The 27,671-nt window shown below is 38.8% G+C and overlaps 1 protein-coding gene across 2 annotated transcripts; it reads left to right on the plus strand.

Moving 5' to 3' along the window:
• Positions 1–5,413: 5,413 nt before the first annotated feature.
• On the plus strand, positions 5,414–27,668 carry LOC121951680 (vasoactive intestinal polypeptide receptor-like). 2 transcript variants are annotated; one of them, XM_042498113.2, is made up of 13 exons: positions 5,414–5,574; positions 7,661–7,754; positions 8,884–8,997; positions 16,660–16,769; positions 16,888–16,985; positions 18,164–18,293; positions 20,922–21,075; positions 22,111–22,171; positions 23,631–23,697; positions 23,790–23,881; positions 24,094–24,223; positions 24,848–24,889; positions 25,034–27,668. In XM_042498113.2, the coding sequence occupies exons 1-13, from the start codon at positions 5,515–5,517 to the stop codon at positions 25,223–25,225; spliced, it is 1,344 nt and encodes a 447-aa protein (XP_042354047.1). In that variant the 5' UTR covers positions 5,414–5,514; the 3' UTR covers positions 25,226–27,668. The 2 variants fall into 2 exon arrangements, with proteins under 2 accessions (XP_042354047.1, XP_087941215.1); XM_088085089.1 differs by lacking the exons at positions 5,414–5,574; positions 7,661–7,754; positions 8,884–8,997 and adding an exon at positions 11,544–11,689.
• The last annotated feature ends 3 nt before the right edge of the window (positions 27,669–27,671 follow it).

A 27,671-nucleotide genomic window follows, 5' to 3' on the forward strand; every position in this document is an offset into this window, starting at 1 on the left:
ATTAAGAAGGATCTTCCCTTCTCACATTGTTTTATTATAATAACCTATTGTTGTAAATTGTTATAATAAAACAAAGCTACATCTCTATAGAGTATTTACAAGACAGGAAAAAAGTCACAGAAAATGTTAATAGCATAGTGATGTTTTTTTTTTCTTTTCTCCTGTTAATCGACCTATGACCTCTCAGATATAAGTCCAGATCACCTTAAGTACACTCAACACTGACGCAGCTAATCCCGTGATTATGCCTTTACTGAAAGTTGCCAATGCTAAACCAACCTAATACACCCACGCATCATAAAGTAAAGCGTCACAGACTTTGCCAGCTTCCTTTTTCCTCTACCTCGCTCTTTGTGGACTGAATAGATGACTATGCTCTCTTGGCAAACAATGTTGACTGTGAATACACATCTGTTTTACATGTGTGGTCATAATTTGCCTGTCAGTTGGATACTGTCTTTATCGCTTTTTTCACAGCTCATTTTCCCTAGACTGTGAAAAGAGCTGATGAAACTGAAAATGTGTCTGTAGGAAATACTGGACATTTGGATTGGACTTTTTAGGTCCACAAATGGTAGTGAATCTTGAGGGGTATTGCTGACACCACAACCTTAGAGATTAATTTAACACCTGATGCCTAAGGAAGAGAAGAAATGAAACATCCCTAAGAATGCTTTTATTTATAGCTGCTTATGTCCTGCAGTTACTTGATGCTCATCCTGATTCAGGCGCTGCTTTGTTCCTCTTCAGTATGTCTGTCCTTGACTGCTCATTGAGAGCAAAAACGGTATTCAGTTCAAAATTATGACATCAGCTTCTGTATTGTTGGAACACCTTGCACTCAAACATGTGCAACCTTGGCTCCAGACCTGCATGGAACAAACCCCACTGATGACACTGACAACACAGGCCGTCTCAAGTTTCTGTGAAGATATGCAGGGGTCTTACAAATGGAACTGATGCAAAACAGAGCAATACATCAGGCAAAAAAATGAAAAAGTCTGGCAGGCAGAATCTCTTTGTCTAATGAATAGTCTTTGTCTGATGAATAGTTGTTATTTTTATTTCTTCAGCAAAAAAAAGTATCTCTGAATCCTCCTCTCTGACTCTCACAGCACTAATTCTATTTGTTTTAAAGATGCACACACCCTTTGGCCCCTCCACTCACTGATGAGTGAGAGTGGACAGAAGACACCCTGTTTCAGATGTTCATGCCAAACCATTTCTCTGTACTATTTCCATACTCTATAAAATTAACTTAAGACAGTGCAGACTGAGTGATACATGAGCTATATGAGTTATCCAATTAGAATGGCTGGTAAACACAAACCTCTGCATTTATGTTTTGCACATTAAACACAAAGATTTTGATATAAAGAGACTTTGTGGCCTTGAAAATGTGAAGTCTATGTTTATTATTATACATTATGTTTACATGTGACCTTAGCCAGATCATCTGGTTGCATGAGAATTGAAATACTGTGTACTAACAACAACAATAACACTAAGTAATTCCAAACAAATGAAAAGGTAGCGCGTCTCAAGTCTTAAAAGTCAAGAAGGACAAAATACTCACATTTCATTTATTTCTTTGGCTCACATCACAATAAACAGTTGTCCTTCTTGACTTGAAGACTTGAGATGTGTTACATTTTCAATTTATTTGGAATAAGCTCACTGGATTTTGGGTTAGGCACTCCACTGAGAATCGCATTGTTGAAGCGCAACTTCTTTTTCAAAGTACACTATATCCATGAAATTTGGGTTTAATTACACTCAATGACTGACTTGGGTTTATGTGAGGCATCCATATCAGGTTTTTTTTTGTTGTTGTTTTTATTGGGCACTTGTCCAACTGTGCACTGTCATGTTAAGTGTCAAATATATTATAATTACAACTTGGATTTTAATGTGAACACTATTTAAAAGTTGGAAAGTCTAATATGACATGAACATGGCATATGAATTAAAAAAATATTACTGCAGCTCATCCCCAGGGGAACATAAATGTGTGTACCAGATTTCATTGTAATCCTTCCAATAGTTACTGTCATATTTCAAATTCTGTACAAAGTGTCATCAAAGTGTCGAGGTGTTCATGGATCAAGGTGGTGGACTGGACTAACCAGCTGACAGACAGACACTTCCATCCTGTACGCTAACATGCTTTAAAATGATGTGGATGACAAAACCATTGATTGTAGGCAGTAAATTTTCAGGGAAGTGCTACTAAAAAAACATCATCACTATCGTGTGTAAGCTGCAGTTTTGGTGACTTTCACGTTTTCATTTCAATTGATATATGACATGCTTGACAAAACACTCAAATGGCTTATGATGCACCTTTAACGCCCACAATATTATATATATAAAAGCATGTGTTTCAAAAAAGCAGTACAGAGCTGTTTTTTTTGGATCTGAACAGATGGCATTTTTGTGATTGCAAGCTTGACAAAATCAAATAATATTCCTTGTCTTATTTTACCAAGATTTATAGGCACTCTAAAAATCAAACACACACACAAACACACACACACACATTTTTGGTATCCCTGCTGGGAAGATAATTTCACTCCATGATATTCATTTCAGTTTGATGAGTTTGGTGCACCTTCATTGCCTCCATTACATTATCTAATTTGTTGACTGACAGCTGGCAGGTCAATTCTGACATTAATATCAGGGCCTCAGTGTACCCTTCAGGTATCTTGTGAGGAGGCAGTGTTTTTTTGCAGCAATTGCCAACGATAAATAATTCCCACTTTCATTTTGAGCAGTTAATACATTCATTACTGTATAATAGATCCTTGAAGCTTCTGATTGGCGCCATATTTCAGTTGTCATGTTTAGATTTTGCGGAAAGGCTTGTATGATTGCTTTATGGCACAACACAGGGAGGTGTCGCTGATCTAACTGTACAAGCAAAAGCTTCCATGGAAAAGCTTTTCTACAGGAAAAATGTAAACAGGCTTATACTTTTTGGAAGCAAAAGGGGTTTGTGAGTAATGTGTTTTTCATTTGAAAACACCTCTGCAAAATGGTTTGAGGGTTGTAAACATTGGTGGTGTCAAATATTTGTTGTAATGACACCTGACACTTTTGATTTAGATGCTACGATTTAATGACATTGCTAAAAAATTAACTCACCTGTAACTTTATGCGATTGACCATAAACAACATCAAAGTACTTTGTATTAGAGGTGAGGAAGTGTGCATGCAGATCACACCTCAGAAAACAACACAAGAAGCACAACAAAAAGGGGCTTTAATCATGAAATTCCACTAGATACATCCAACTGGACACAAAAGCTCAAACATTTTCAACTTCATCCCAGGTGAAGGGTATTTTGACATCCATCAAAGCTTTCATAAGCCACGTTGAGTCACCCGCTGATAGGTAAAACCAAACCAGTAAATCATAAGGTATAGCATATGCTGTCACTGGTGGAGTCAGCGCATGAGAAACAACGGCTGGTTCTGTGCATTGTTTTCAGTAACGTGTATTCCTCATGGTTGGAAGTAAATGACACACTCCTCATCTCTTCACACTATGCACACTGATGACAGAGCAACCATCTGACCAGAGACAAACACTCTGCATGTTTTTCATAATGCAGAACTTCCAGAGGGAAGCAGACATATTTTTTAGTCTTCCCACGCTGTTTTTTTAAAATGAATTACGAGCTTTACAACTCTCTATTCTCCACATCAGATAGCTGCAGCCACATCACATACATTGAATATGTGCACCATGCATCATTCTCTGAGTGTACGGCATTATCTTATCTGAGAGCAGTGTCAGCTAATACTGGCTCCATATCTGGAACTGAGAGGGACTGGTTTTTACCGCATGCAACTATACAGTTCATGTGACTGTCTACTGAGTAGGGTCTTCTTAGCCAATAATTAATAAAAAACTGTCTTCATGGTTCTTGTGACTATTTTTGTTGGACGGTTTACTATTTTTTAGCCTTTGCTTTACAGCTATCAGTATATGCACAGACAAATTACAGATAGAAACAACATTAATTGTCATATGATGTATAGGTAGAATTTTACTGTTGTAGCTCATTATGTTGTCTCTAACTTTGACTTCTTTATATACAGGTAGATTGTTCAGTTCAGTGGTTCAGTGGCTATAAGCTGGGCCCTTCATAAAGGTCACACCTTAAATTGTGGGGATCATGAGATGATTTATGGTAGAGGAAACAAGAAAAAAAAGGATATAGTCCTTTCTGATGGGGAGCTGAAGCCGATATATCACCCTCTTGAAAGCTACCAGACTCCATTGTCAAAAGTAAATTTTACCTGGCTGAACATGGGAGTTGCTGGTCTACCACAGCCTTAGTCTGTTAGTTAGTTTGTGTTATTGTGTGACTTTAGTGTTTTGAAGGAATGGTTTTGATTCACAGACGAGCAGCTGTGAACCTGTGTTCAGTGAAGTATGATTACTGTTTTTGTCAGTGGAGTTTGGTGGCTTTGAAGAGGGCAACGTAACAGCTTGAGTTTCCCATTAGAAAGGACATTGACAGCAAGATAAAGCAATGCTAATATTCTACTTATGCATATACTTAAACTGTTACAGATTTTTGGGGGGTAAAATACATGTTGCTGCTTCACAGCAGTACATTGCTCAGCTTCAGTAACAGGAACTGCTTGACCACCATCTACTATAGGTAATATACACTGACTATGGAAAAGTATCTCATAAAGTCTCACTTAAAAAAAATCCCACCTGAACTATCCCTTTAACCTGGGCATTTTAAAGAAATCTTATTATTAAATTATCAAATACTTACACATTTCTACATTAACTATTACTTCAAATAAATGTAAAGGAGTACAATATTTGCCTCTGAACTGTAGTGTAAATATGTATATTGCAAAAATACTTGCGTAAAGTACAAGTAGGCTACCTCAAACTGTACTTAAGTAGGCTTCTTTTCAGCGCTTGAGTAAATGTAATCAGTTACTTTCCATCACTGCCCTTTTTGAAACTCATGAAACAGGAATCCCCCTTTCACAGGGTTATAAAAGAGTTAATAAGCTGCAATAAAACACATCACTGCAGCCATAGTTATGAAATAAATGCGTATATTGTATTACAATAGACTTTTCTTACATCAGCCTTCATGATAACATTTTTGCTTATCACAAATAGGCTATACAGAGGGAAACAAAGGCTCAGACATGTTCTTGTTTGATTTTACGTATACAGTAATCCCTTCTTTCTTTGTTACTACATATTGAAGCCCTCAACCGCTGACGTTCACAGATGATCTGTCATTGGTTATTTGTTGGTTGTTCAAGGTAAAGCCAGAGTGGGAGTAGGAGTAGGAGGAGGAGGAGGAGGAGGATTTCAAGAGTGGAGCAACTCTCTTCACTCAGAGCGAAAGTACGCACAGAGTCAGTAAGGAGACCCAAACCAACCCGGACTATCTATCAGTTCTCCGACTTTCCCCCCCTATTCGCTGTCTGTTAGTCTATTTTAACGAATCAGCTGCTCTAAACGATATGTTGCTAGAAGTTTCGAAAAGCTTGTTCATCCTTCTCTCCTGCATGTTGCTGGAACCCGTGAGTATATTTCAACACTTTTGACTTCTCTCATCACTTGACCTTGGGCTTGTTCTCAGCTATGCGTCATTTGCTGACCTTTTTTTTTTTTAGCAGTGTGAGATTGATCAAGTAGATCTTTCAAGTTAGAGCGTAGCCTTCGGGCCTAAATTGATGCGCACACTGGTGCGCACGTAACCTAGTTTTGGATGCAGGGCGCACCGATGTGCCCTAAAGCTTGATTCAGTCACTGGTCAACGTGTGGAGGGAAGCTCTGCAGAGGGAAATATTGTCAGTTACTATGCGGGATGTACCAAGGAAGTATTTGGATTTTTGGTAAGCTTTTCATCATCAAAACTTTTGTTATTCAATACATTTTAAAACAAATGTTTTCTTTTATATGTTTTCTAAGTTTTTAAAATCAATTGTGAGCTCATTTATCCCCATCACAACACCAGCCTCCTCACTCCAGGTTCAGCTTTTCCCAGGGGGGAAATTTTGCTGCTTACAATAGTCTTTTCTTTGTCTCATTAGAAATAATTTAGCTTTTCATTTGGAGACTACTGAATTCTGCTATGTTTCTCCTAAGCCCCAAAAGAATATCGCAGCAGGAGTTATTTTGCTGTGCTCACAGGTTTCTAAGAAGTGAGAAAAGTCTGAGAACACCTAAAATCCACAAAGCTGAGACTTGAATTTGATCACTGAGACAAAATTCTGAAATTGTGCAGGATAATTTATAAGCCAATCAAATTTTCCTTTAGATGTTAAATTATTTCAGATGAATGAGTGCAGTGCAGTAAGATCTTAAATTAGGACTGGATTGAGAAAAGAGGAAAGCTATATCCTAGGAGTTAAATGTATGTGAAAGTGGTCAAAATGTCATGTTGATCTTGAATTGAGCTCAGTTATGTATAGGAGACATAGGCCGGACAAAGAAAAGGTCTTATTTTGAGTGTTCCTCTCCTCTGGGCTGCTTTGTGTGTCAGTGCCCGTGGGCAAAACCTGTGACTTTTTAAATGACATTTGGCACCAAAGCAAACCGGTGGGCCAGGCTGTGAATGTTTTTATGTGACATTCATGTGTTTTTATGTCCTAGCTGATCTCTTTTCATGACTACAATTAAGGTGAATTACCAGGAGCGGTCACAAGGTGTGTGTTAGTCTCCTTGCAGGACACCATAGTAGGGACTTCCTTTGTTAGACTCTGTACTCTCTGGTCTACAGCATCCTTATCCACCCCTGTCTCATGCAGGGAACAATATATTATTCCTGGTGGTCAGTGCCCTTAGAATAGTGTGCTTGCTTTCACATATGTATTTGTATACACTCACAGACTGTTTCAGTGCCTCAGTGTTGAAAATAAAGAAAAGGAAAAGTTGGGTTGTTATTGCTGGTGGGGAAGGTAGAAAAATAATGACTATGATCATGCTGATGGAGTGCAGGAAGTTTTCTCCTGATACTCCAATGTGCACTGCCTAAAGCGGCGCTGATCCATCACTGACAACATATTCTCCAATCAAAGTCCAGGGGTGCACTGTGGGTGAAGTAAGACGTGCTATGTAGCCTAAGGACTGAGATAAATCATAACTCATAATGAGAGAGTCACCTTGTGTGTGCGTGTGTGTGTGTGGGGGGTGGAGGGGTTGGAGTCTAACAATAGCTTTATAGTACCAGTCTGATTAATGCACATAGAGAGGAGACTCATTCACCTAAGTGATAGCAATAAATCTTGTGATCCTGCGGAGGGAGTGCATATTCTCTGCTGGGGAACCCTCATGGATTGTGCTTCATGATGAAGATTTACTCCGAACACGCACATGCAAATCCGAGGAGCACGATGGTTGAATCACAGTCAAAAGATTGATTTTGTGTCTGCTGTGTATGTGGGGTGGATAGATGAATGATAGCCGGGGTCCAGCTCATCTCAGGAAGATCCCAGCGGAGACAATAGATGTGTCTTTCTTGACATGTGAAGCATCATTGAGAAAGTGCATGCAGCATAGCTCACACAGGGTTTTCTAATAGACAAATAATGTGCAACTGGCATTTTCAAATGTCACTGGCCTCAGAGGTATAAGTAAAACACATGTAAAATGTTCTCTTTGCAGGTGTTTTCAGTGCAGAGTCAGATGTGTGACATGGTGAAGGAGATAGACAAGGAGAGGAACCTGTGTGAGGCTCAGATTGAGAACAAAACCACAGGTATGTAGTTTTTATTTTGTGCTTGACAGGCCTTCATATTCTTGGCTGCACTTATTCTGTTTCACCATTTGCTTAATCCACAAGGTTCTGATTGAAGTAACACAACAAGCTCTAAAAAAAACAAAAGCTGTTCAGCACTCCCCTCTCTGGCTTTACATTACACCTTGCATGACTGAACACTGTTTTCCACATAATGCCAGCCTCTCGTCGCGTGTACCTTGGTTCAGTTTCAGAGTAAACTTTCTAATTGATCACATTTTACCTCACAAATATGATTAAGAAAAATACAACAGCAAGTGTGCAATTATGAAACTCAATTAGCTGATTTGTTGTTTCAATTTATGTTGATGAAGTTGGAATTACATGTTGCTAAGTGGGGTGTTGCATCCTCACAGCACGCAGCTCATAATTGTTTCCTACATAGAGATAATCATGCTTCATTGAGCTGCTATTACCTCTGTGTGTAACCGAAACCTCATTGATCCTCACTGCATGCGCCAAGAGACTCTGTTTACTTTCACACAACCAAAAAGTCATTAAACACTCATTATCTTTTTTTTTTTTTAAATTTCGATATTATTTTGCTCCCTATAGATTCCATCAAATCTAAATGCTACCTAATTCTCAAGGTGGTGATGCAAATATCACCTGCTAAAATGATTTTTCATAGTGATGAAATGGTGAACAGGTGTTGTTGTAAAAGTGCCTAGTTCTGATTCTGCATCCTGAGATTGAGAGGACAGCCACGGTGCTCTGTTGAATTCAAATAACAGTGTGTAAGGGAAAGGACAGGGAGTTGTTTTATTATACATGATGGTGGGGTGTTAACTCAGGTCAGCCGCTGTAATGGACCCAGGACAGCTGACTTGAACCAACACATTTTGGCTGCCATGGGAACTGGAGTGCTCCACCTTCACCTGAAGCAGGTTGCTTTTTGTCACTGGAATGGAGTCAGCTCATTACAGCTATGCACATATACTGTCAAAAAAAGTTGTGTTATCTTGATTCTTGTGGTGTTTCTTTGTTTGACAATTACGAATATGCCTTTCTCTCTTTCTGTCTCTGTCTCTGTCTCTGTCTCTGTCTCTGTCTCTTTCTCTCTTTCTCTCTGTCTCTCTCTCTGGGCCAGGTTGCAATGGGACTTGGGACAAGATCACCTGCTGGCCCAGTGCTGATGTTGGAGAGGTGGTCACCATCCCTTGTCCCAAATATCTCTTCTACTTCTCCAGAGATGTCCACACACGTAAGAATCAGGTTTATAAAGTAGTTTAGTGCTTGTGTGTGAGAGGAAAGAAATGGGGAAGGAATTCAAGCAAGTGACAATATAGATGTCCTTTTTTGTGATGGTCGCAAAAGTTTTGGGGGTCTTTTGGCAATAAGTAGACAGTGAAGTCATGCATTGGTCAAAACCCTCATGAACCTTTGAGATTTAAACACAGTTAAACATATGTAAGACAGAAAAACACATAAAAAAACCATATGGATAGTGACACCTGTTACCCTGAAGTTGAAAATGAAAACTGGTAGAATAAAATGCAAAAAAAACCCACTGATAAATAAATAAACCAATGAGAAGACTGGCAAATGCTCAATAACTTCTTAAACAACTTCTGTTAAACATCTTAGCAAGATTGGTTAAAGCTGCTGTAATCAATATTTCATATTGACAAAGAATCAGATAATGTGTTATGTGAAAAAGGGGTCACTCAAAGTGACAAAACACAGAGAATTTTGTTTTATTTTGGCCCACTGCTGTTTGGTTTACTCTTATGGCTCTCATCCTGTCATTTCCAGTTGCAGGCAGCTGTTTTCAGTGGGAAAAGCTATTTAAAAAAAATCTTTTACGCTATCTACTCAGACAGAAGACAAATAAGTATTGAGTATTGAAAAGTAATTGTATAAATATATCTTTTGTGACATTAATATGACTACCTCATCATGTTTGCGACAGATTAGTTCTTAAACAGCCTATAAATATGACACCAAGGATAGTCTTTTTTATACCAATCCTATTGATCTCTATGCTTGAGTCTAAGATAAACTTGAAATATAGTGTAAAGGATGCATATTCCTGGAGGAAGGAGTGATGTATATCAGATATTTAAAAGAATGACAGAGATTTTCCAAACATGCCATGCTGTTGAGTCTTTGCTAGTATCATCACACTCCATATGAGACCAGAAATAGAAACTATGAAATATTTAGCCTCCTACTGGCTCATGATGTCATTCTGGCCCATGATCACCTGTTGTTTCTATCTTTCCTGACACCCCATCTCAGATATCACAAAGAACACAACCAAACTGAAAGCACATGGCGCACAGCTGAGTCATAAAAAGGCAAACATCCAGGCACCATCCAGACATCAAAGACACATTCTGGTTGTCTTTGTTTTATGCATGGAAAGCCTCACAGGAAACAGTAGTAGTGGTAGTAGTAATTATGTTTCAGGGGAAGCACTCTCTTGAAGATTTATTGACTGAATTGCAACGTGTTTGTACAGAGCTTCCCGTATATCTCCATTTATTAATTAGCACACCGAGTCTCCTCAATGTGATCATGCTTTTTAATGGAGTTGTCAGTTTGTATTCAGCTGGCAGAGAGGCCTCAGTTTCAACTTGGTGTCTTGAGAAATGTTCCTTTCGTGGAGTTGAAGCAGCTTGAAATGAGCTTGGATTGGTATAGTTCTTTGATTAGTTGTACTTATCACTTTTTTTCCAGTAACAATGGATTGATGTCTATGTGTACCATGTGTTATAGTGACAAACCCACAGAGAACTTATGCGCACTTTGCGTTTATTCAGCTTCATGGAGCTTTTTAGCTTTTTTACCATATTGTTTGTGTTTTCGTGCCAACAAACTTTCATGTTGCTTCATAATGCAGATGGCAGCATTTTCCAGCAGAATACTAAACAAACGTATGCTGCCTACCCATCACCAACAGCAATCAGAAAAAGTGTCACAATGAGGACTCAAATGCAAAACATAAATGACAGACAGGTGTCCAAAGAAAAGTGAGATTTAATGCCAATGAAAATGTCCAAAAAAAGCAGGTAACCAAAAATAAAAATAGTACAGATGAAACAAAAACTAACAGAAACACAAGGAAGAACCAAGGAGTGTTGGCAACAGCAAGCGAAGAAAAGAAAGCAGGGAGGATCACAGACAAACTGACAAGGAATAATAGGAAACACACAGGTATATATACATGGTGGGGGGGCAATCACAAGAACAAGACACAGCTGGGGTAGGTGAACGCAGGGAAACACAGGGATTGGCTAACAATCAAACGTGTGGCAGGGAACACAAGGGTGGAGCAGACAAGACTTAAACAGAACAGGTGTGCAGGGAAGACTCTGAAAACAGGGAAGGACTAATGAGACTGATATAAGACAGGTGTGAGAGAAAGCAAGAGCGGACAGACAAAAGAACTAAGGACACAGAGAAACCACAAAGGAAAGTGAGAACTGGTGAGAGATATACAACTAATGAGGGCCAGGTGAAACTAATCAGGGAAAGACGACGGTGGGAAAACCCACAAAGACAGGAAGTACAGTCAGACATGACACATGAGGAGTGATAAAACAGGAAATAAAACATGAATAACATTAAACAAATAAAACACAAACAGAAAACCACATAACAAAGTCTACACTATAACAGAATACTCAGCGTTAATTGTGATGCAATTAAGGTCCATACATAACAGGGTTTTTTTTTTTGTTTTTTTTTAATCGAGTTAATCATCAGCCTACATTGTTGTCTTCAAGAGGCTATACTGGGTTTTACAGCTAGAGTGATGATACTGGTATCATATAAAACTGGAAGACCTGAGGAATCCAGTGGTAATAATGTCATGCTAGCTTGTCACGAATGGAGCTAAATAGCACTTCAAAGTTAGATGCTGTCATTTGATTCCCAATCAAAACAATCTGGTAAGAAATGCTTTTCCTTCAATATGAAGCTCATAACTGTTTTGTAATGCAAAACAATGGAATTGAAAACGTGATAAAAAAATGTGATCAGTTGCTATTAAATATTGAAATTCTGCCATCACTCGCAAATTTTGAAAATGTATCATTTGAAAGCCCTAATTAATACACAATTGTCTGCTTAAATGTTTACCTATTCAATTTTATAACATGCCATTATGTTACATGCTAAGTTAGTTGCTTTGCCTCCAAGTGGCTAAAAAATCCATTAAGATGCACACTTGTGTATGTTGCATGTAATGTATTCTGTCAGATTGTACCTGGCTTTGCTTGTGTAAAATAATTTCACAAACTCAACCCAGAGATGTGCAGTGCTTTGAACAAGTATTAAGTTGCAGGTTACAGCTGTAAGTGACTGCATCACTTTTACACACCAGGCATGAGAGGAACTCACACCAAAGATTTATTATCAGCATGTGAAGGGTTTTCCAGGAACCTATGATGTGACCCAGATGGTAGAGATAGAGTGACCTGAGAACAAAGAGCACTCCAGGGAAAAGAGATAGGGGATACATGAAGAATCGGCAGATTTGTGGGGCTGTAGGTATATTTCACCGACATGTCAAACGTTCACAGAATCAACGCGCCCCCGCTGTGCAGGGACCAGGATGAAGCAAAGGGGCCTTAAAAAAAACGAGATGGGATTATAAGTGGCCTATGCTGCACTGATGTGCATGATATCAATTATGCAGTAAATCAACAAGTCAGTGCAGGGCTCCGCTGGTTAAACCTACTCTGCTCTCAGGGGCATGTAAGGAGGACTTAATTAAGGGATGATGAAGGGTCTGGATTTCTGTGTATTATAAATTACTGCTGCAGTCGAGTGAGAATCTTGTAACTACAAATCTGGCCATTACAGAAACTAAGAAAAACAACCTTGTTTGTGGTGCCTGACCCACTGTGCATTTGACAGATTATTCATTTTATTTTGAAAAGGTCTCAGAACCCTGCGGGGTTAGAAATAGATAATATGTACTTTTCAAGAAGTTGCCCTCGTTGTGCATGTAGTCAGGGTTTTAGGTTTTGTTTCAAAATTGGGGTTAGAAGTATGAAGCAAGGGGTTTGGGGGTTCTCCTACAATCTGGCGATTTTTTTAAAATTTTTATTTCACTAATTTGTGGCTTTTCTGAATTTATTTATAGAGGAAATTTCTTTATTTTCCCCAAAAGAAAAGTATTAAGGTAACATATGTTCTAAATAATGAAGGGAATGTGCACATGTTCTAAATATAAAGGGGGAAGTGTCCCCGGTGTCCCCCTGAAGTCTACACCTATGCATGTAGTACAGTGTAAAAAAAATTTTTTTTGACTATTATCAAATGTATTCACTGTCAGTCAATTGTGAAAGACTCAAGTTATTGACACATCCCAAGCCATTCATATTATAAGCCTCACTCACAAATAAAACAAGCATTACGAAACATGGCGCCACAGAGATTCAGGGTCATAAATTTAGTTGAGATAGAGTGTGCCATTCTCATGAACTCTTTACCTAGTAGGTCCAACACAAACACACAGTCATTCATCTCTTTCAATAACACTGGCAACTCACTCTCTCTGCATGCTCAGAGTGCCTGACTGTCAATGGTTTCACCTACATAATATTCAACTCAGCTGAAGCTGATGAGCGTATGCCAAAATGAATCTTCCTCCAAGATGTAATTATTGCATGAAGGATGAAGCATTTGACCATACAATATTGACTAAAAAAAGCCAAGATAAAAAAAGCCTTGAAATTAAAACAATAACTGGGTGATTAACTCGTTTGAGCTCTCCCCGTTGTCGTGCATGACACTGAAAATCCTTGCAGTCATGTTTTGGGGGGATGATGAAAGCATTCTTCTGGCAATCCCTCAAACAAGCCAAATCCAGTGGTGGCATGGGCTAAAACAGCAGGGGCTTATCATCGCCTTTGTGTCTTGTCATATTGTTTGAGGAAGCTAAGCCTCAGTCTTCTCTGCAATACGCCACTCAGGTATTTGTGAGCTTACCATTTTTTTATGCCAAATACATTCTAAGATTTTGGATTGTTGGTCATTTCCCAACTCAGTATTGATTTGATAGTGGCTGTGGAGCGATACGGTTGGGAAATGTGAGGAATGTCCTACATTTAGATTTCTGCAGCAGCATTCAGTATAAGGGATAAATTTGATGTCAACGTGCACAGCTTCCTTTCTTTGTTGACAGAAAAGAAGATGAGGAAATGCTGCAAATAAATATTACTGCTGATTACAAGATTAGACATGCATCAAGAACATTGCAAGAGGGTTTTTCAGTCTAATTAATGATAAGTGTCTTATCTGAACTTGGTCACATCTTGAACTTCCTTTCACCTTACATCTTTAAAAAACAAACCAAAATCTTCATCTATTGCTCAATATTTTGTTCAGCATTTGCATATGTAGCACTTTTAAAGAAAGCTATTTGATCTGATAGGAAATGCCTTTTAAAATGTTTTTGATATGCATCCAAGTTTCTTAGTATTATTTTGGGCATTTTGGCCTCCAAACATAGGGGTTAAAAAAAGTCCCTGATCTTAACCACCAGGCCATCACAAGGTATCTTTCAATTGTTCAATTGATTTGCTAAACATTTACTAGAATAGCTCTTTGATTTACTCTTTCATTTACTCTGGCCAATATTTTAAAAAGTATGAGACGTAGTACAAAAAAGAGCATTTATCTGATTTTGATGCTGCTTTAGTGACACAGATGCATCATTTTTCTTTTTTTGAGGGGTACTTATTGTGCAGCTGTAATTTACTGAGAGAAAGATGAATATATAATGCAAGGGAGGGAGTAAGACAAGATGTGAATTTATAAATTCTTTTTTTTTAAGTTTGCTTTTGTATACATTCATTCAAGCTGTACTATTTGTTCTTGTCTGCTCTGCTGAGCTCAAGGCTGCTTTACAGGACTCTATGACCTCATTGACCTCTAGCCTCAGAACTTTGTCCTATTTCAGAGATTTACTCTGCTCTACTAAGCTGTATGATTTATAGATTAATAGATTTAGAATAGAATTCTATTTCTATAGATGTACTCTACAGACCTCTACTCTGAACTCTAGTTCATGGCATTACTCCTCAGAGCTCTACTTCACTGAGCTCAAATCTACTGGGGTCTTCTCCACTTTATAGGGCCGGACCCTACTATACTGCACTCTATAGAGCTCTGATTTAGTGTAATCTACTGAGATCTTATAAGTACGCTGGAGTAGCGCAACTGTACTGAAGAGTTGATCTATGTAGAGCTCTACACTGCTCTATTCTGCTGTTTTGTATTCTACTGACCTCTAGTCTGCTGAGCTCTACCCTACTGAGCCTTAGGGTGCTTTCCATTAATGACCTTACCTAGTACTTTTAACCACAAAGTCCAGTTCATTTGATTAGTGAGAACACAAGTGTACCTGACTTGGGCACTGCTCCGTTTTAAAAGGTGGTCTTGGGCATGATTCATGTGTGCTCGGATAAGGTCCACAGCAGGTGTGAAAGCAACTGTGTCTGTATATTGTGTACTGTGATCACTGCCGTTATAATAACATAACCTTTGTCACTGGTTAGGCATGTCCTCAAGTTTTAAATGCACTGTAGAAATCAAAACAGTATTCTAGTCAACAACCGGTCTGTTTCTCACCTCATGGACCACCGCAAGTCGCAGTCAGTGAATAGAGTATTGAAGAGATCCCTCAGAGCCCTATGTCTCTTCCAAAAACTTTGTATCCACACAGCATGGGACCAATTCCTCCTCTGAGCTGAATGGTAGATGATAAAGCAGCACTCCGTTGTCTACTTGTTACACTGGATTATACACTGAACCACACGGAACATGTGCCTATTTAATGGCGTGAGTGGTTGCTTCTTCTTCTTTGTTTGTATTGGCGGATTGCAAACCAACTAGGTGCATACCGACACCTACTGTATCAGACTGTGTACAAGCACAAGTGCACTAGGGCATGCAATGATGTTACTAATGGTTAAGTTTACTGGTGGGGGAGGGGGGGGGGGGGTAGTCATACTTGGGCACAGTACGAAACAATCATACGTAATGTGAAGCCACCCTTATTTCGACTGAGTCTCTAGTCTAATGTACTCTACAAAGTTCTATGATGCTTTACTCTACCCTACTGAGCTCTAATCTACTGGTATCTACTCGACAAAGCGCTTATTTACTGAGGTCTACTTTACTCTGCTGAGCTGTACCCTACTGTACTATACTTTACATTGCTCTGATTTAGTGTTATTTACTGAACTCTAGTCTAGTAGCTCTACTGTACTGTAGAGTTGATCTCTTGTCTGTTGAGGTGTAATCTAGTGACCTCTAGTCTACTCTACTCCATTCTACTGAGCTCTAGTCTACTCAGCTCTAGTCTAGTGCACTCTACAAGCTATATAGAGTTCTACTCTTTTCTACTGAGCTCAAGTTTACTGCACTGTACTGTGGGGAGCTCTGCTCTCCTATCAGATGAGAGATGTCTCTCTTCTCTTAATGGTCACTCTAATGCACTTGGACCTTTCACTTCTGCCCCCATGAACAGGCCAGAGTAAAAATATCTCTCTGTTTGACTGTTGGCCTCCCGCTGTGTGTATATGTGCATCCCAAGAGAAATTAAGAAACAGAAGGAAGGAAATACACATGGGAACCATCCTAGAACGTCTGGGCCAATGGGATGACTGATCCCCTTCAGACATTTCTTCCATTTCCTTTTAGTATTTGAAAGTATTCCAGTGAGACACATACACCTCAATTAGGTGTAAGAAGGTGTAGGAGAAGTTTAGCCCTATGGCTCATATAGTGCCCCCCCACCCCCAACACACACATAAACTATATTTTTATAACTATATAAATAATTAAATCTAATTGAAACTTGAGTTGTAATAGTGTTAAATATTCCCTCTGTCCCTCTGCTCTTTAGGTAACCTGTCAAAGACCTGCACTGAGGATGGCTGGACCCCAATCAGCATAGACTCATACATAATAGACTGTGGATACAATCCCAACAACACCATCGATGATAATACGTCGGTATGGCAACAAGAGCTCCAATTTTGTTTAGCCGCATGTTGTTTCTGCTTCATTCTAAATGTTAAAGTCAGTCCAGATGAACTGCTTTCAGTGAGCGTAACTGCTTGTGTTTCTGCAGGGAGAGTTCTTTGATGCGATCAAAGTGGGTTACACCATCGGTCACAGCATGTCCCTCATTTCGCTGACGATCGCCATCATTATACTGTGTCTCTTTCGGTAAGCAGATCCATCAAAATACTACTTAATGTCCCTGCATAAAGACAATCGCACACCTTTTTCCATCATTTAGAGCGATAAAACCTTGTTGATCTCTCATTTCACACCATACTTCCTGCATTTTATAGAGATTTTACAGTGTTTTTCACAATGTACTGTGACTCAGTCTGATTTTGTGGGACAAGATGTCCAAATTTGACATTATCTGCTCTTGCAACATTTCTCAAACAAAGCGGTTAACTGCAAGCGGCCATAAAGTCAAACCACTTAGATAGGCTGCCATTATTCACAACATGCTTCCTTTTGACCTTCAGTTCTGGGATTGCAGAGAAAAAGTGTGTGTGCACATGCTGACATGACATAGCACTGATCATTAGAATACATTTAGGTGGCTGATGTGTGCACCTTCTAATAAACAGCCCAGTGTGTTCAGTTGGGTGTGTTTGCAGGAGTGTTTGTGTGTTAAGGGCTAAACAACAAGGGATATGTTTACTTCTCTGGGTTATAAAATGCCAATGGTTTGGACTCGAGCAGTGACACAGGATGTAAACAGCGTGTGCTGTTAATGTTCAGCTGCAGATGCAATGTTGAGGCAGCTGGTTGATGCTGTGTGTCATCGCACCCGTCCTGCTGGGATTACTTGCCTGATGGGTTTACACAATTCACCCCTAATCATAAGCTCACCAGGAAGGCATTTGTTTGAGAACACCCAGGAGAGAGAATTTACGTTAGTGACATTTTCCCTCACATATACCCTCCTGATTTGTTCTTGTTTACCTCTGTGCTGAATGTCAACAGTGGTTTTGCCAGATAAACGTATGTTTCACTGGAAAACTACATCCAAGTGTGAAACATGCAAAAAGCTTCATGACCGTAATATGTAGCTTGATTTTAAACAATAACACCACAGAACAGCGGGAGCACATTATGTGTTCGGTTAATGCTTATAATCACTACTCTCCTCAGCTCACAAATTCTTTCTCTGAATGTTTGACCCTGTAAATGAAGTCTGTGAAGTTTCTGGCAGATATTTCCTTGATATTTATTATTCTTTGGTACAATAAACACACAGTTCATCATATGATTTTCTTAATAGGTCATATTCATATGAGATCTTTAATCATTAAGAGGATTATGCATTTCCTTTTTTGATTTAAATCCCCTCTCCTCCTTTGCAGGAAGCTACACTGCACAAGGAACTATATCCACATGCATCTGTTTGTGTCTTTTATACTGAAAGCTGTGGCTGTTTTCATCAAGGACGTGGTTCTGTATGACGTCGGGGAGACGGACAATTGCCAGTCACCTGTGAGTAACTCAGCTGTGTACTCTACTCTTTCCATCTCATCAGCCAACATGTCCATTTTATTAGCAAAGCTGCACAGTTTATTGATCCTCTTCCCCGCAGAATCAAAAGTCCTGCATCATAGATCAACGTTAACAACTCCGTCTGATGTTCAGGCAGCAGCAGGCTGCTAGTTTTTGTCCTTAGCTGAGGCAAATTGCATCTGTTTAATTACTCAGACTTTACTGACTTTAAAGCTTTGTGTTGGAGTTTACCCAACATGTGAGTGCTCAAGTGCTTGTGGGTGTAGCAGTGTTTGCCAAGTCCCTTCCACTCCTGAGACGATGTTTCCTCATTCATCTGTCCAGCAGGATGTTGTGAGAGTTCCTGTTTGCTGAACATTAATGTCTGAACTGCAGAGAGCTTTGTCAATAAATCACATTCAGAGTTTTGATATCTAGTTTTAATCACTTTGTTTTGACATCATGATCATAGCGACAATATCAAAACGCTATGAGTGCCAAGTTAAGATAAGGAGTTAGATTAGCTACTGGATTGGGTTTGTATAATGTGGCTATTTTGTTTTATATTTGATTGATTAAGTCACCAACGTCTGTGGTGTTTTGTCAGGTCTTGCTCCAGATGAATCAACTGCTTTATTACCAGAGAGGATCAGATCTGCTGTAAATCACCTGCTTTACTATCTCTAAGTGGTGACTGACTGAGTTTATATTCCTCTTCAGGGTACATACACTGGTCCAAACACAGCTGCTTACCCTCTCAACGTTTTCTAAACTCAGCACTAAAAAATGTAGAAAGCAACATATGAAAAGAGACCTCTTCCTTTACACATCTTGATTATTACTTCATTGTGACGAGCTCTACTCAGCTTGAGAAAATGCTTGTATAGTGAGCCAAAGTGAAAAGGAAAGGAAAAGTAGACATTTGCAACTTAATTTTGTGTTTTTGTGAAAATAACAGAATATTGTTTATTCGATCTGTCAGTTTCTCAGTGCCTTAGGTTTAACAATGTAGACATCTTAAATAGCCAATATAACAACCAAAAGGTTGTAAAAACGTTAGAGCTGGTTGATAGTTACAATGACAGGTGTGGCTGTAGTGGTAAATACTCATGGGAATTGTTTTTTTTATGCTAGCATATGGGTTATTGCTGGCTTTGTCAAGATCACAAAGGTTTCGGCTTCTAGTAGTTGTGCTCTTGTACAATAGATCTCAACGAGGTTCTTGAAGGAGGTCCCCAGAAAAATGGTTAATGGTGTGTTTTTAACTGTTTCATTTTTTAAAGAAGTGAGCCCAATGAGAGTCAAAAGAGTGGTCCCAGGGGTCACTTCCTCCACGCTTATCTCCTCAACTGTTATTGACAACTATAGACTTCTGATCTCACTCATATCTGACAACCCAAATCTTTTCAAATGGAGGTCCCTGAAGCGAAATCTTGCATATACATTTAGGGGTACTTGATGCAAAAAAAGTTGATAACCACTTATTTTATAAGATGCAAACCACAGGAAGACTTTGGCTCTCCAGTGTCTCTGTGGCTTTGTCTGGAAATTTGTAAGTCACCTCAAATAAACCAGGTGATATCAGTGGAGCTATCTATGCAATCTGCAGGGGAAAGTGTGCAGTCCAAGTTTGTATTGCACACTGAAAGCGTCTTTCATTTGACCACCAGGGTCAAATGAAAGACGCTTTCAGTCTGCATTATGGGATTGTTATAATCCATTGTTTTTGGGGCTTGACGCATGATTTGATTGACTAAAAGTTTGAATGTCTAAGATTGCTTTTTCAATTTTAATGTTTCTTTTTTTGTTTTTCTGTCTCTCAGGAGTCCTTTAACTTTCTGTAGGCTAGCACAAGATTTACTGGAGTGCCCCTTTAAAGCAAGACCACATGTAACTTTTGAAAGGAGAAATAATTGCTTTCATCTAACAAATGAAAAAGTATTGTTTTGTCAGCAGTACAATATAAACACGGACTCAGATTTTACCTCTTCAGCCTTACTTAGTCTGGTATAGCTTATGATAGCTAATGGTAGCAAAATGAAGCTAGATATTGCTTTATGAGTCAATTTGCTGACTTTACAACTCTTCCCGTTTTGTGCTTCTGTTATACTATGTTTTAAGCCATTGTTGTCATTAGTGGCCTCAGTCTCAGGAAAAGATATATGGGTCCAAGTTATTCAGCACCTGTAGTTGCAATTTTACATTCAGCCAACAAAGACAGTGTCTTACCACGGTACTGTGAGGGGCTTAAGATATAAATATTAATTTGAAGCTCAAAAACACTTTGATTGCTGATTTAATCAGTCTAGGAGTCATAATTAGTGTAATCAACAAAACCATAAGGTAACCCCTGTAGAATTTTGTCTAATTATATTATGCTTATATTAATTGAGATAATGACGGTCTCCTCACCGCTGCTTTTGATGAGTGACTTGCCGACTCTAACAGAATTGTCTCCTTGTAATTGAGTCATCATTACTAATTTTAGAATAATTTGCTATACATTCTCTGTGTAGCCTCATCCACGTGAGACTAAGTTTGTCTTCATTATTTAAATTGTTGTAGAACTGCATTTATCTACATTCTCTGATAATGTAACAAGCCACTAACATCCTGATTCTCCTGCAGGTGAGCTGCAAAGCTGTGGTGGTCTTCTTCCAGTATGGGGTCATGGCAAGTTTCTTCTGGCTGCTGGTGGAGGGCTTCTACCTCCACACTCTATTAGCCGTTTCCTTCTTCTCTGAGAGGAAGTACTTCTGGTGGTACATCCTGATTGGTTGGGGTACGTGCCAGCCTGTATATCATATGTTGATGTATACAGATAGCTCATTTGCAAGGGGATTTCAACCATCCATTTTTCTGAAATGGCAGCCAGGAATAGTCTATTGCCCATCGAGACAATCTGCAGGCAACTGTAATATCTGTTTTGTCTTCACTAACAACAGCCACAACATACATGTTAGGTAAATTCATTTATAAGTGAGGTTTTATACGTGCACAGGCGAACATTATGCCTCCATCTGCATATGAATTAGTCTTACTGCCAGTTTTAGATTAGCCGCAGCAGGCAGCTGCCACTCAGCTCCACATTCAGTCAAAGCGTCCTGCCATGCCTCTGATGCTCTTGATAGGAAAATAGCTCATTTAACAAATCCGTGCATCTATGGTAGATATATTATGTGAATAAAATGGGTTCCTCCCCATACTAAGACATCAGACAATTTAGAATTTTGACATCTTTAATGGTTAGCTATTTGGCAACAAGGATGCTGTTTAGACGGCTGTTATCAAATATATGTGGAGTGCTCAGCTTAAAAATATTTTGGCCCTACATTTTCATCTTTTCAAGCACTAACTTTGACCTTTTGGTCCTAAATTTCCAATGTACTTAGCTTTGAAATGTATATTTAAAAGCCATTCCCCAAATTTCGGATGTTCTTTTTTTCCATTGCAGCTATAAAGTTAAGTATAAATAGGCCTGAATGTTGTGTCTACCAGCAAGAAAATGGACACAAGCCTGTGACTTTCCTGTGGATACCCAGGATGAGCCAATATTTGCACACAGCACATATGACTCCAGTTAAAAATGATAAGCATTCCCAAAATGCAATATTACTTCTGCTATAAAATCATCCAAAAGATTAACAGTGTACACATGCGCAAGGCTAAACGTCATATTTGGTGGTGATGAGTTACTGTGGTGTTTGTTTGAACAAAGTGGATGTAATTAATTGTTTCTCTCTATCTGACATACTAGAGATCATTTTATTGTTGAAATGACTTACAACAAATTCTATTTATGTTTTCTTGTTTACAGGGGCTCCAACCATCTTTATCACAGCATGGGTTATTACGAAGGCTTATTTAAATGATCTTGGGTGAGTTATCATTTATCATTGCTTTTATCTGGTTGATTCATGTTATTTATCAGCACAACTGATTTGAACGATACACACAAACACACTCGAGATGTAATAATAAAAACTGGTCTCTGTGGAGGTCTGTGGGGAACTATCAATCTGCAACATGCAAAAGTAGGCTAATTACGTCAGACAAGAGCTGAGCATTTCATACCTTACAAAGCCAAAGTAAAGTATTCTTTTAAAATGCAGTCATCTAAATGTCCCCAGGGCCCTATGTTCCCAAGGGCCAGTCTATCCTTGAGTTTTGAGCATGTGTCTTTTGATTTAAACCAACAGAATAAGAGATTGGGAAGTGCTATCTTTGCAGTTATATATAATGTGCTATATTGAGCATAGATATGATCATTTCAAAGTGAGCCAAGACGAATTAATCTACTGAAAGATGGACAGTGCATCTCCAAGTCCTCCCATAAATTAAACTAAAATAACCCAGATACAGATACGCTGCAGTCTTGCGTTGGTGATGTCATTTGGAGCCAGAGTCTGCACAGTAGCATTCTCCGCAGTATCTAGTTCCCATCCATACATCTGTCGACCAATCACAAGCAGTGACTTGCACACACATCTGTCAATTATCATGTCAAACCCTCCTTTTAAAGCATCAGTAAAACCCAAATTTATCACAAACGAACACATGAACACACAGAGCATGATAAGCACTACCTTAAGTAACAGAAAACATTATTGGGAAAAATTGTTTGAGTATGAGGGCACGGAGTTTAAAACCCAGCCAGCTAGCAGGATGTTTGGCCTCACTTTTGGAGAACTGTCCAACTTTATATTCAGTTTATGGTCAAGACCAGGCTTTTTGAAATGTGCTTTGCCACATGCATTAGTAAGCTAATGTGTAATTTCCTAAAAGAGAGCTAGGCTATGTTAAGTTTAAGCTAGCTAGCGAGTAAGGCACAGCTAGCCTTAGCTAAATGTATTCACTTTTCCTGTTTCCTGTGATTGAAATGTGTGTTTTTTGTTTGTTTTTGCTATCTGACATGGTTGTAGTCCAATATGGCAAATTAGTCAAAAATGAAACCCTTTTATAATGGAGAAAAAGGGTACCAGTCTTGCTAAAAGGTAATTAGTGCTTAGCAGAGTAAGTCAGAACCACAGTCTCTGACTCTCCTGGAATTAATGTGATCCAGTGTGGTTAAACTACTTGAAAAAATCAGATATACAAATATTTTAGATTGCAGATTAATTTATTATACTAGTTCATTAGTTCAAATTGATTCGAATGAAAGAACATGTTGTGTGTGCCCTTTAAAGTAGTCTACAGTTTGGCTAACTAGCCTCAAAATGACTCATCTTAACTGTGTCTGTAGTTACTGCTCTCTGCCTTTGTAGCACAGTTCAAGGGGTTGCTCTATATTAACTTTTGTTTTTTGAGATTTTGTTTGTATTTACTCTCTTCTGACAGATGCTGGGAGATAATTGACGACCACCCATGGTGGATCATCAAAACACCTATTTTAGTCACCATACTTGTGAGTCAAGGCGCCTCTTGATGAGTACTATTTCATTCACAGCTGAGCTCATCGTAATGCAATCACATTAATCAGTCTTTTACTTTCTGCAGGTGAACTTTTTTCTCTTCATCTGTATAATCCGGATTCTGCGACAGAAGATGAATTGCCCTGACATCGGAAGAAAGGAATCCAATCAGTACTCGTAGGTTTTCAATGCAGAATGGCAACATCTCTGTCATAGCATGGGTCACAGTTATTTCTTATCAGGTGACACTGAATAAATTATTATTTTTCTGCCGTTATATTGTCAGTGGTGAGTCATCATTGCTCTTGCATAGTGACAAGCACAGCCTTCTGTGTAGCTTTTGTGGGTTTTAACAAGGGTGAATGCAGACCTTTTCTTTACTTTTTCAGGAGACTGGCTAAATCCACTCTATTGCTGATACCTCTCTTTGGCATAAACTACATCATTTTTGCCTTCATCCCTGACCACATCCACCCACAAGTGAGGATGGTGTTTGATCTTATTCTGGGGTCATTTCAGGTAATGTCACAAAACAACATGCATGGTGTTAGTTAACAGTCTGTGTGCATAGAGCTTTCCAAATGTCAGACTGAAGCAGCTCTACTGATTAATTAAGGGATTTAATGTACCTAATCCGTCTTTTGGCTTCTATGTGATTGCCATCTTGTGTTTTAGATTTCTGCCACAAATATGGCACCGGATAGAAATCAAAATGATCCTTTGATTCAAAAAAGTTACATGAAAACAGCTTGGTACCACGAAGACAGTTTGCCTGATTAAGCAAGTGAATGGTTTGTTTAGCTGACATGTTTAATTTTTTATGCCTAAATAATGAGGTTGCTGATTTACAAAGTATTAAACTGAATGTGAATGCTGAGAGCCAAGTGCAATGATGGAAACCTAGCGACGGAAAGTATTCTTAATTTATAACTGTTTTAGTCCAGACTGATATCTCCTGGGAACATTTCCCAGAGATCTAAATGATGAACCTCCTGTCTGAGGCTGAAGTTGGTCATGATCTTACTGTCATTATTCATACACAAGCATTTTGAGTGTTTCCCCAGCTGTACAATCACTGTGGTATTTCTTTTCAACAACAGCTCATATTTGGCGGTACATTTTATCTGCTTTTCTCTTCTTCAGGGCTTTGTCGTTGCAGTTTTGTACTGCTTTCTGAACGGAGAGGTAAGTAAACAAGAAACACAGCTCTTTAAGATGTTTGCTGTCCTTTTTTGTAACTCAGTCTTATTTTCACTCTCCCTCCTGCGTTTCATGCCCTCTTAATACCCCCTCTTCATCCTGTTTGCTATCTCCTCGTCTCTCCTGCAGGTACAGGCGGAGATTAAGCGTAAGTGGCGCAGATGGATGCTACAGAGGTTCCTCGGTGCTGACACTAAGTACCAGCAGCCGTCTATTGGCAGCAACGGCAACAACTTCAGCACCCAGATTACTATGTTGACCAAATGTAGCCCCACAACACGCCGGGCATCTGACTGTCAGGAGCACTTCTCTGCCATCTGAAACCCATCTACAGTTAACAACCCTCTCTGTTTCTATCAGTGGGTACTGAACTGTTGCAGTGTCGTTTAGTTGGTTACCGAAGGTCAATATGACATTTTAGTGCTGACGTAAATACTTATTCATTGTAACTTTATCCATTACCTGTCAAAACATGATCAGATGTGATCAGAAGTGATCTGTGTTGTTCTTGCAAAGGTGACAGCACCTTTTAGTAAGTGGTTTAAATAATTACCTTTACATAAAGGATTCATTTTCAAAAAAAAAGCAACATTTTCACAGACTGTTGTAATGTAGCTTTGGTCAGGAAGGAACTTCCATCGAACGGGAGGCTAAACACTCTGACTGGCACATATTTGATATTTGCACATGGGCTAGTTTAAAACGGACATATCAGCAAACAGATAAGTTTGTACTACAATGTAAAGCTTTGTTGAGATCACATGATCAGTCAGTTGTTGAGAATCAACTGTCAGAATAACATTAACAAAGTCTTTTACTGCTATGAACTCATTTTCAAAATACTGCAGGGAGAAGGATCTTTGTGGCCGCTCTGTGAATCAAAGGGAAAAGGAGCTTTTGCCCAGCGTTTTCCATCTGTTGTTAAGCAATAGATGGATAGAGCCAGACACGAGCTGCGTCCTATAAGAAGCAAGATGTTTATTAAAAGGGTGTGTTACACAAGAGGACTCGGAGCACTTAACCTAATAGCTCATGTTGCTTAGGGGACCAGTGGTACCAACATTAATGACAGCATCAGGCTGTCATAAGCACTAGTCACACAGGAGTAATCTATAGCATAACCATCAGACTGGATGTTCCTATCCTGTCTATGACAGTTTTACACGGGGCACACACTCTGCTGAATTACTGCCGGATAACATTCCAGAGGAGACACTTAAGCTCCTGCTTGTGAAATTTATCTCATTACAAAGGCTTTTAGTTTTGTCTGAGTGCACAGTTGCTTCGTTCATTTTTACTGTTTCTGCAACTAATGGACCAGATGTATTCCATTATTAGTGCACCATACACAACATTGTGAATAAATTTGTGGCAACACTGATTAACTTCCATTAACTGGATTGCATGGATAATTCATTTTATTGCAAGTGTTAGCTTTCTGTCTTTTTCATTCTTATTGACTCTTCTTTTTTTCTATTTACAGATTAAATGAATATTATTATTGTTATGGTACCATACTGTTTTTTTAGCTATGCTAGCAGCATGGCAGTTGGCTGTTTGGCCCACCACTTTGGTTCAGCTGGAAAGATCAACAACTATAAAAATGGATTGTCATGATATTTTGTACAGATATTCATTGTCCCCAGAGGATGAATCTTGGTGACATTGATGATCCTCTGACTTTTTTTCTCGCACCAGCATCAGGTCAAAGTTTCCACTTACCTAGTAAAATATATCATCGTCTACAAGATGGATTTGGACAGATGTTAATTATTCTCATTATTCATCCTAATGACTTTGATGATCCCCTAACTTTTCCTCTAGTGCCATGATTAGGTTCACATTTGTGGTTTTGAGTGAAATGTCTCGGAAACTATTGGATGGATAATTTTTTAATTTAGTTTATGTTCCAAACCTCAATGGATTGTAAAATGATGCCTTAACTTTTAATTTAGAATTGTTATCAATACTTATGATAAGATTTATGGCTAGTGACTGGTAAACTGATGACATTTTCATCAGCTTCAGCTATACTTTGAGTATAGTACTAAATATTAGCATTCTAAAATGCTAAATTAAGATGCTGAACATGGTTATCCCTCTAAACACCTGCGTCTTAGCACTGTCATTGTGAACATGTTAGCATGCTGGCATTAAACTCAAAGTGCTGCCTCACACAGACGTGAGCTTACCTTTAGATTTTCAGTCTTATTTGATGTAAAAGGATTTGTCAAGTTCAGTAACACCATGCATGATAGTTGTAACTCGCTCTCTCTGTTTAATAATGTTGTTAACATAACCATCTCCTGCACACACAAACAAGACATTTTCATAAATTAATATGTACAGGCAGTGACAGTGTCACATTTCATGTGGGAGTTTGATGTTTACTTTAGTCCCCCTTCTTGTTGTAAAAGTATGTGTAAAATTGAACTGAAACTAACTGAAAGTACCTCAGACTAATTGTCACACACACATTTATTATATACAATGTGAAACTGTAAACATAGCTAAAGAATTGGTTCATGATGTGTTTTGTGGCTTGTGATTTAATAGTGCTCAGGTGTCAACTGGAAATCGATGTTTACATTTAAACGTTCCTCACTCATGCTATGTGCATAATGTCACTTAGGTATCTCTTAATTGTTGCCATGTAAATTTTGTGTAAATGTAGCGTAGGCTACTGTACAGTATATGGAATCAGCTGTAAAGATGTTATTGAACAAACTGTCAGATGAAGATGAATTAAACCATTTGCACTGTGGAC

This window comes from Plectropomus leopardus, chromosome 12 (genome assembly GCF_026936395.1).
Source record: "Plectropomus leopardus strain MGB_pleo_1.0 chromosome 12, ASM2693639v1, whole genome shotgun sequence".
Classification (NCBI taxonomy): Eukaryota; Metazoa; Chordata; class Actinopteri; order Perciformes; family Serranidae; genus Plectropomus; species Plectropomus leopardus.

Bases quoted from the DNA above. Each gene is read 5' to 3' on its own strand.
- LOC121951680 (XM_042498113.2), top strand. From the start codon at position 5,515: ATGTTGCTAGAAGTTTCGAAAAGCTTGTTCATCCTTCTCTCCTGCATG. The intron at 5,575-7,660 runs GTGAGTATATTT...TTCTCTTTGCAG, and splicing joins CCTGCATGTTGCTGGAACCC to GTGTTTTCAGTGCAGAGTCA. The intron at 18,294-20,921 runs GTGAGTAACTCA...ATTCTCCTGCAG, and splicing joins CGGACAATTGCCAGTCACCT to GTGAGCTGCAAAGCTGTGGT.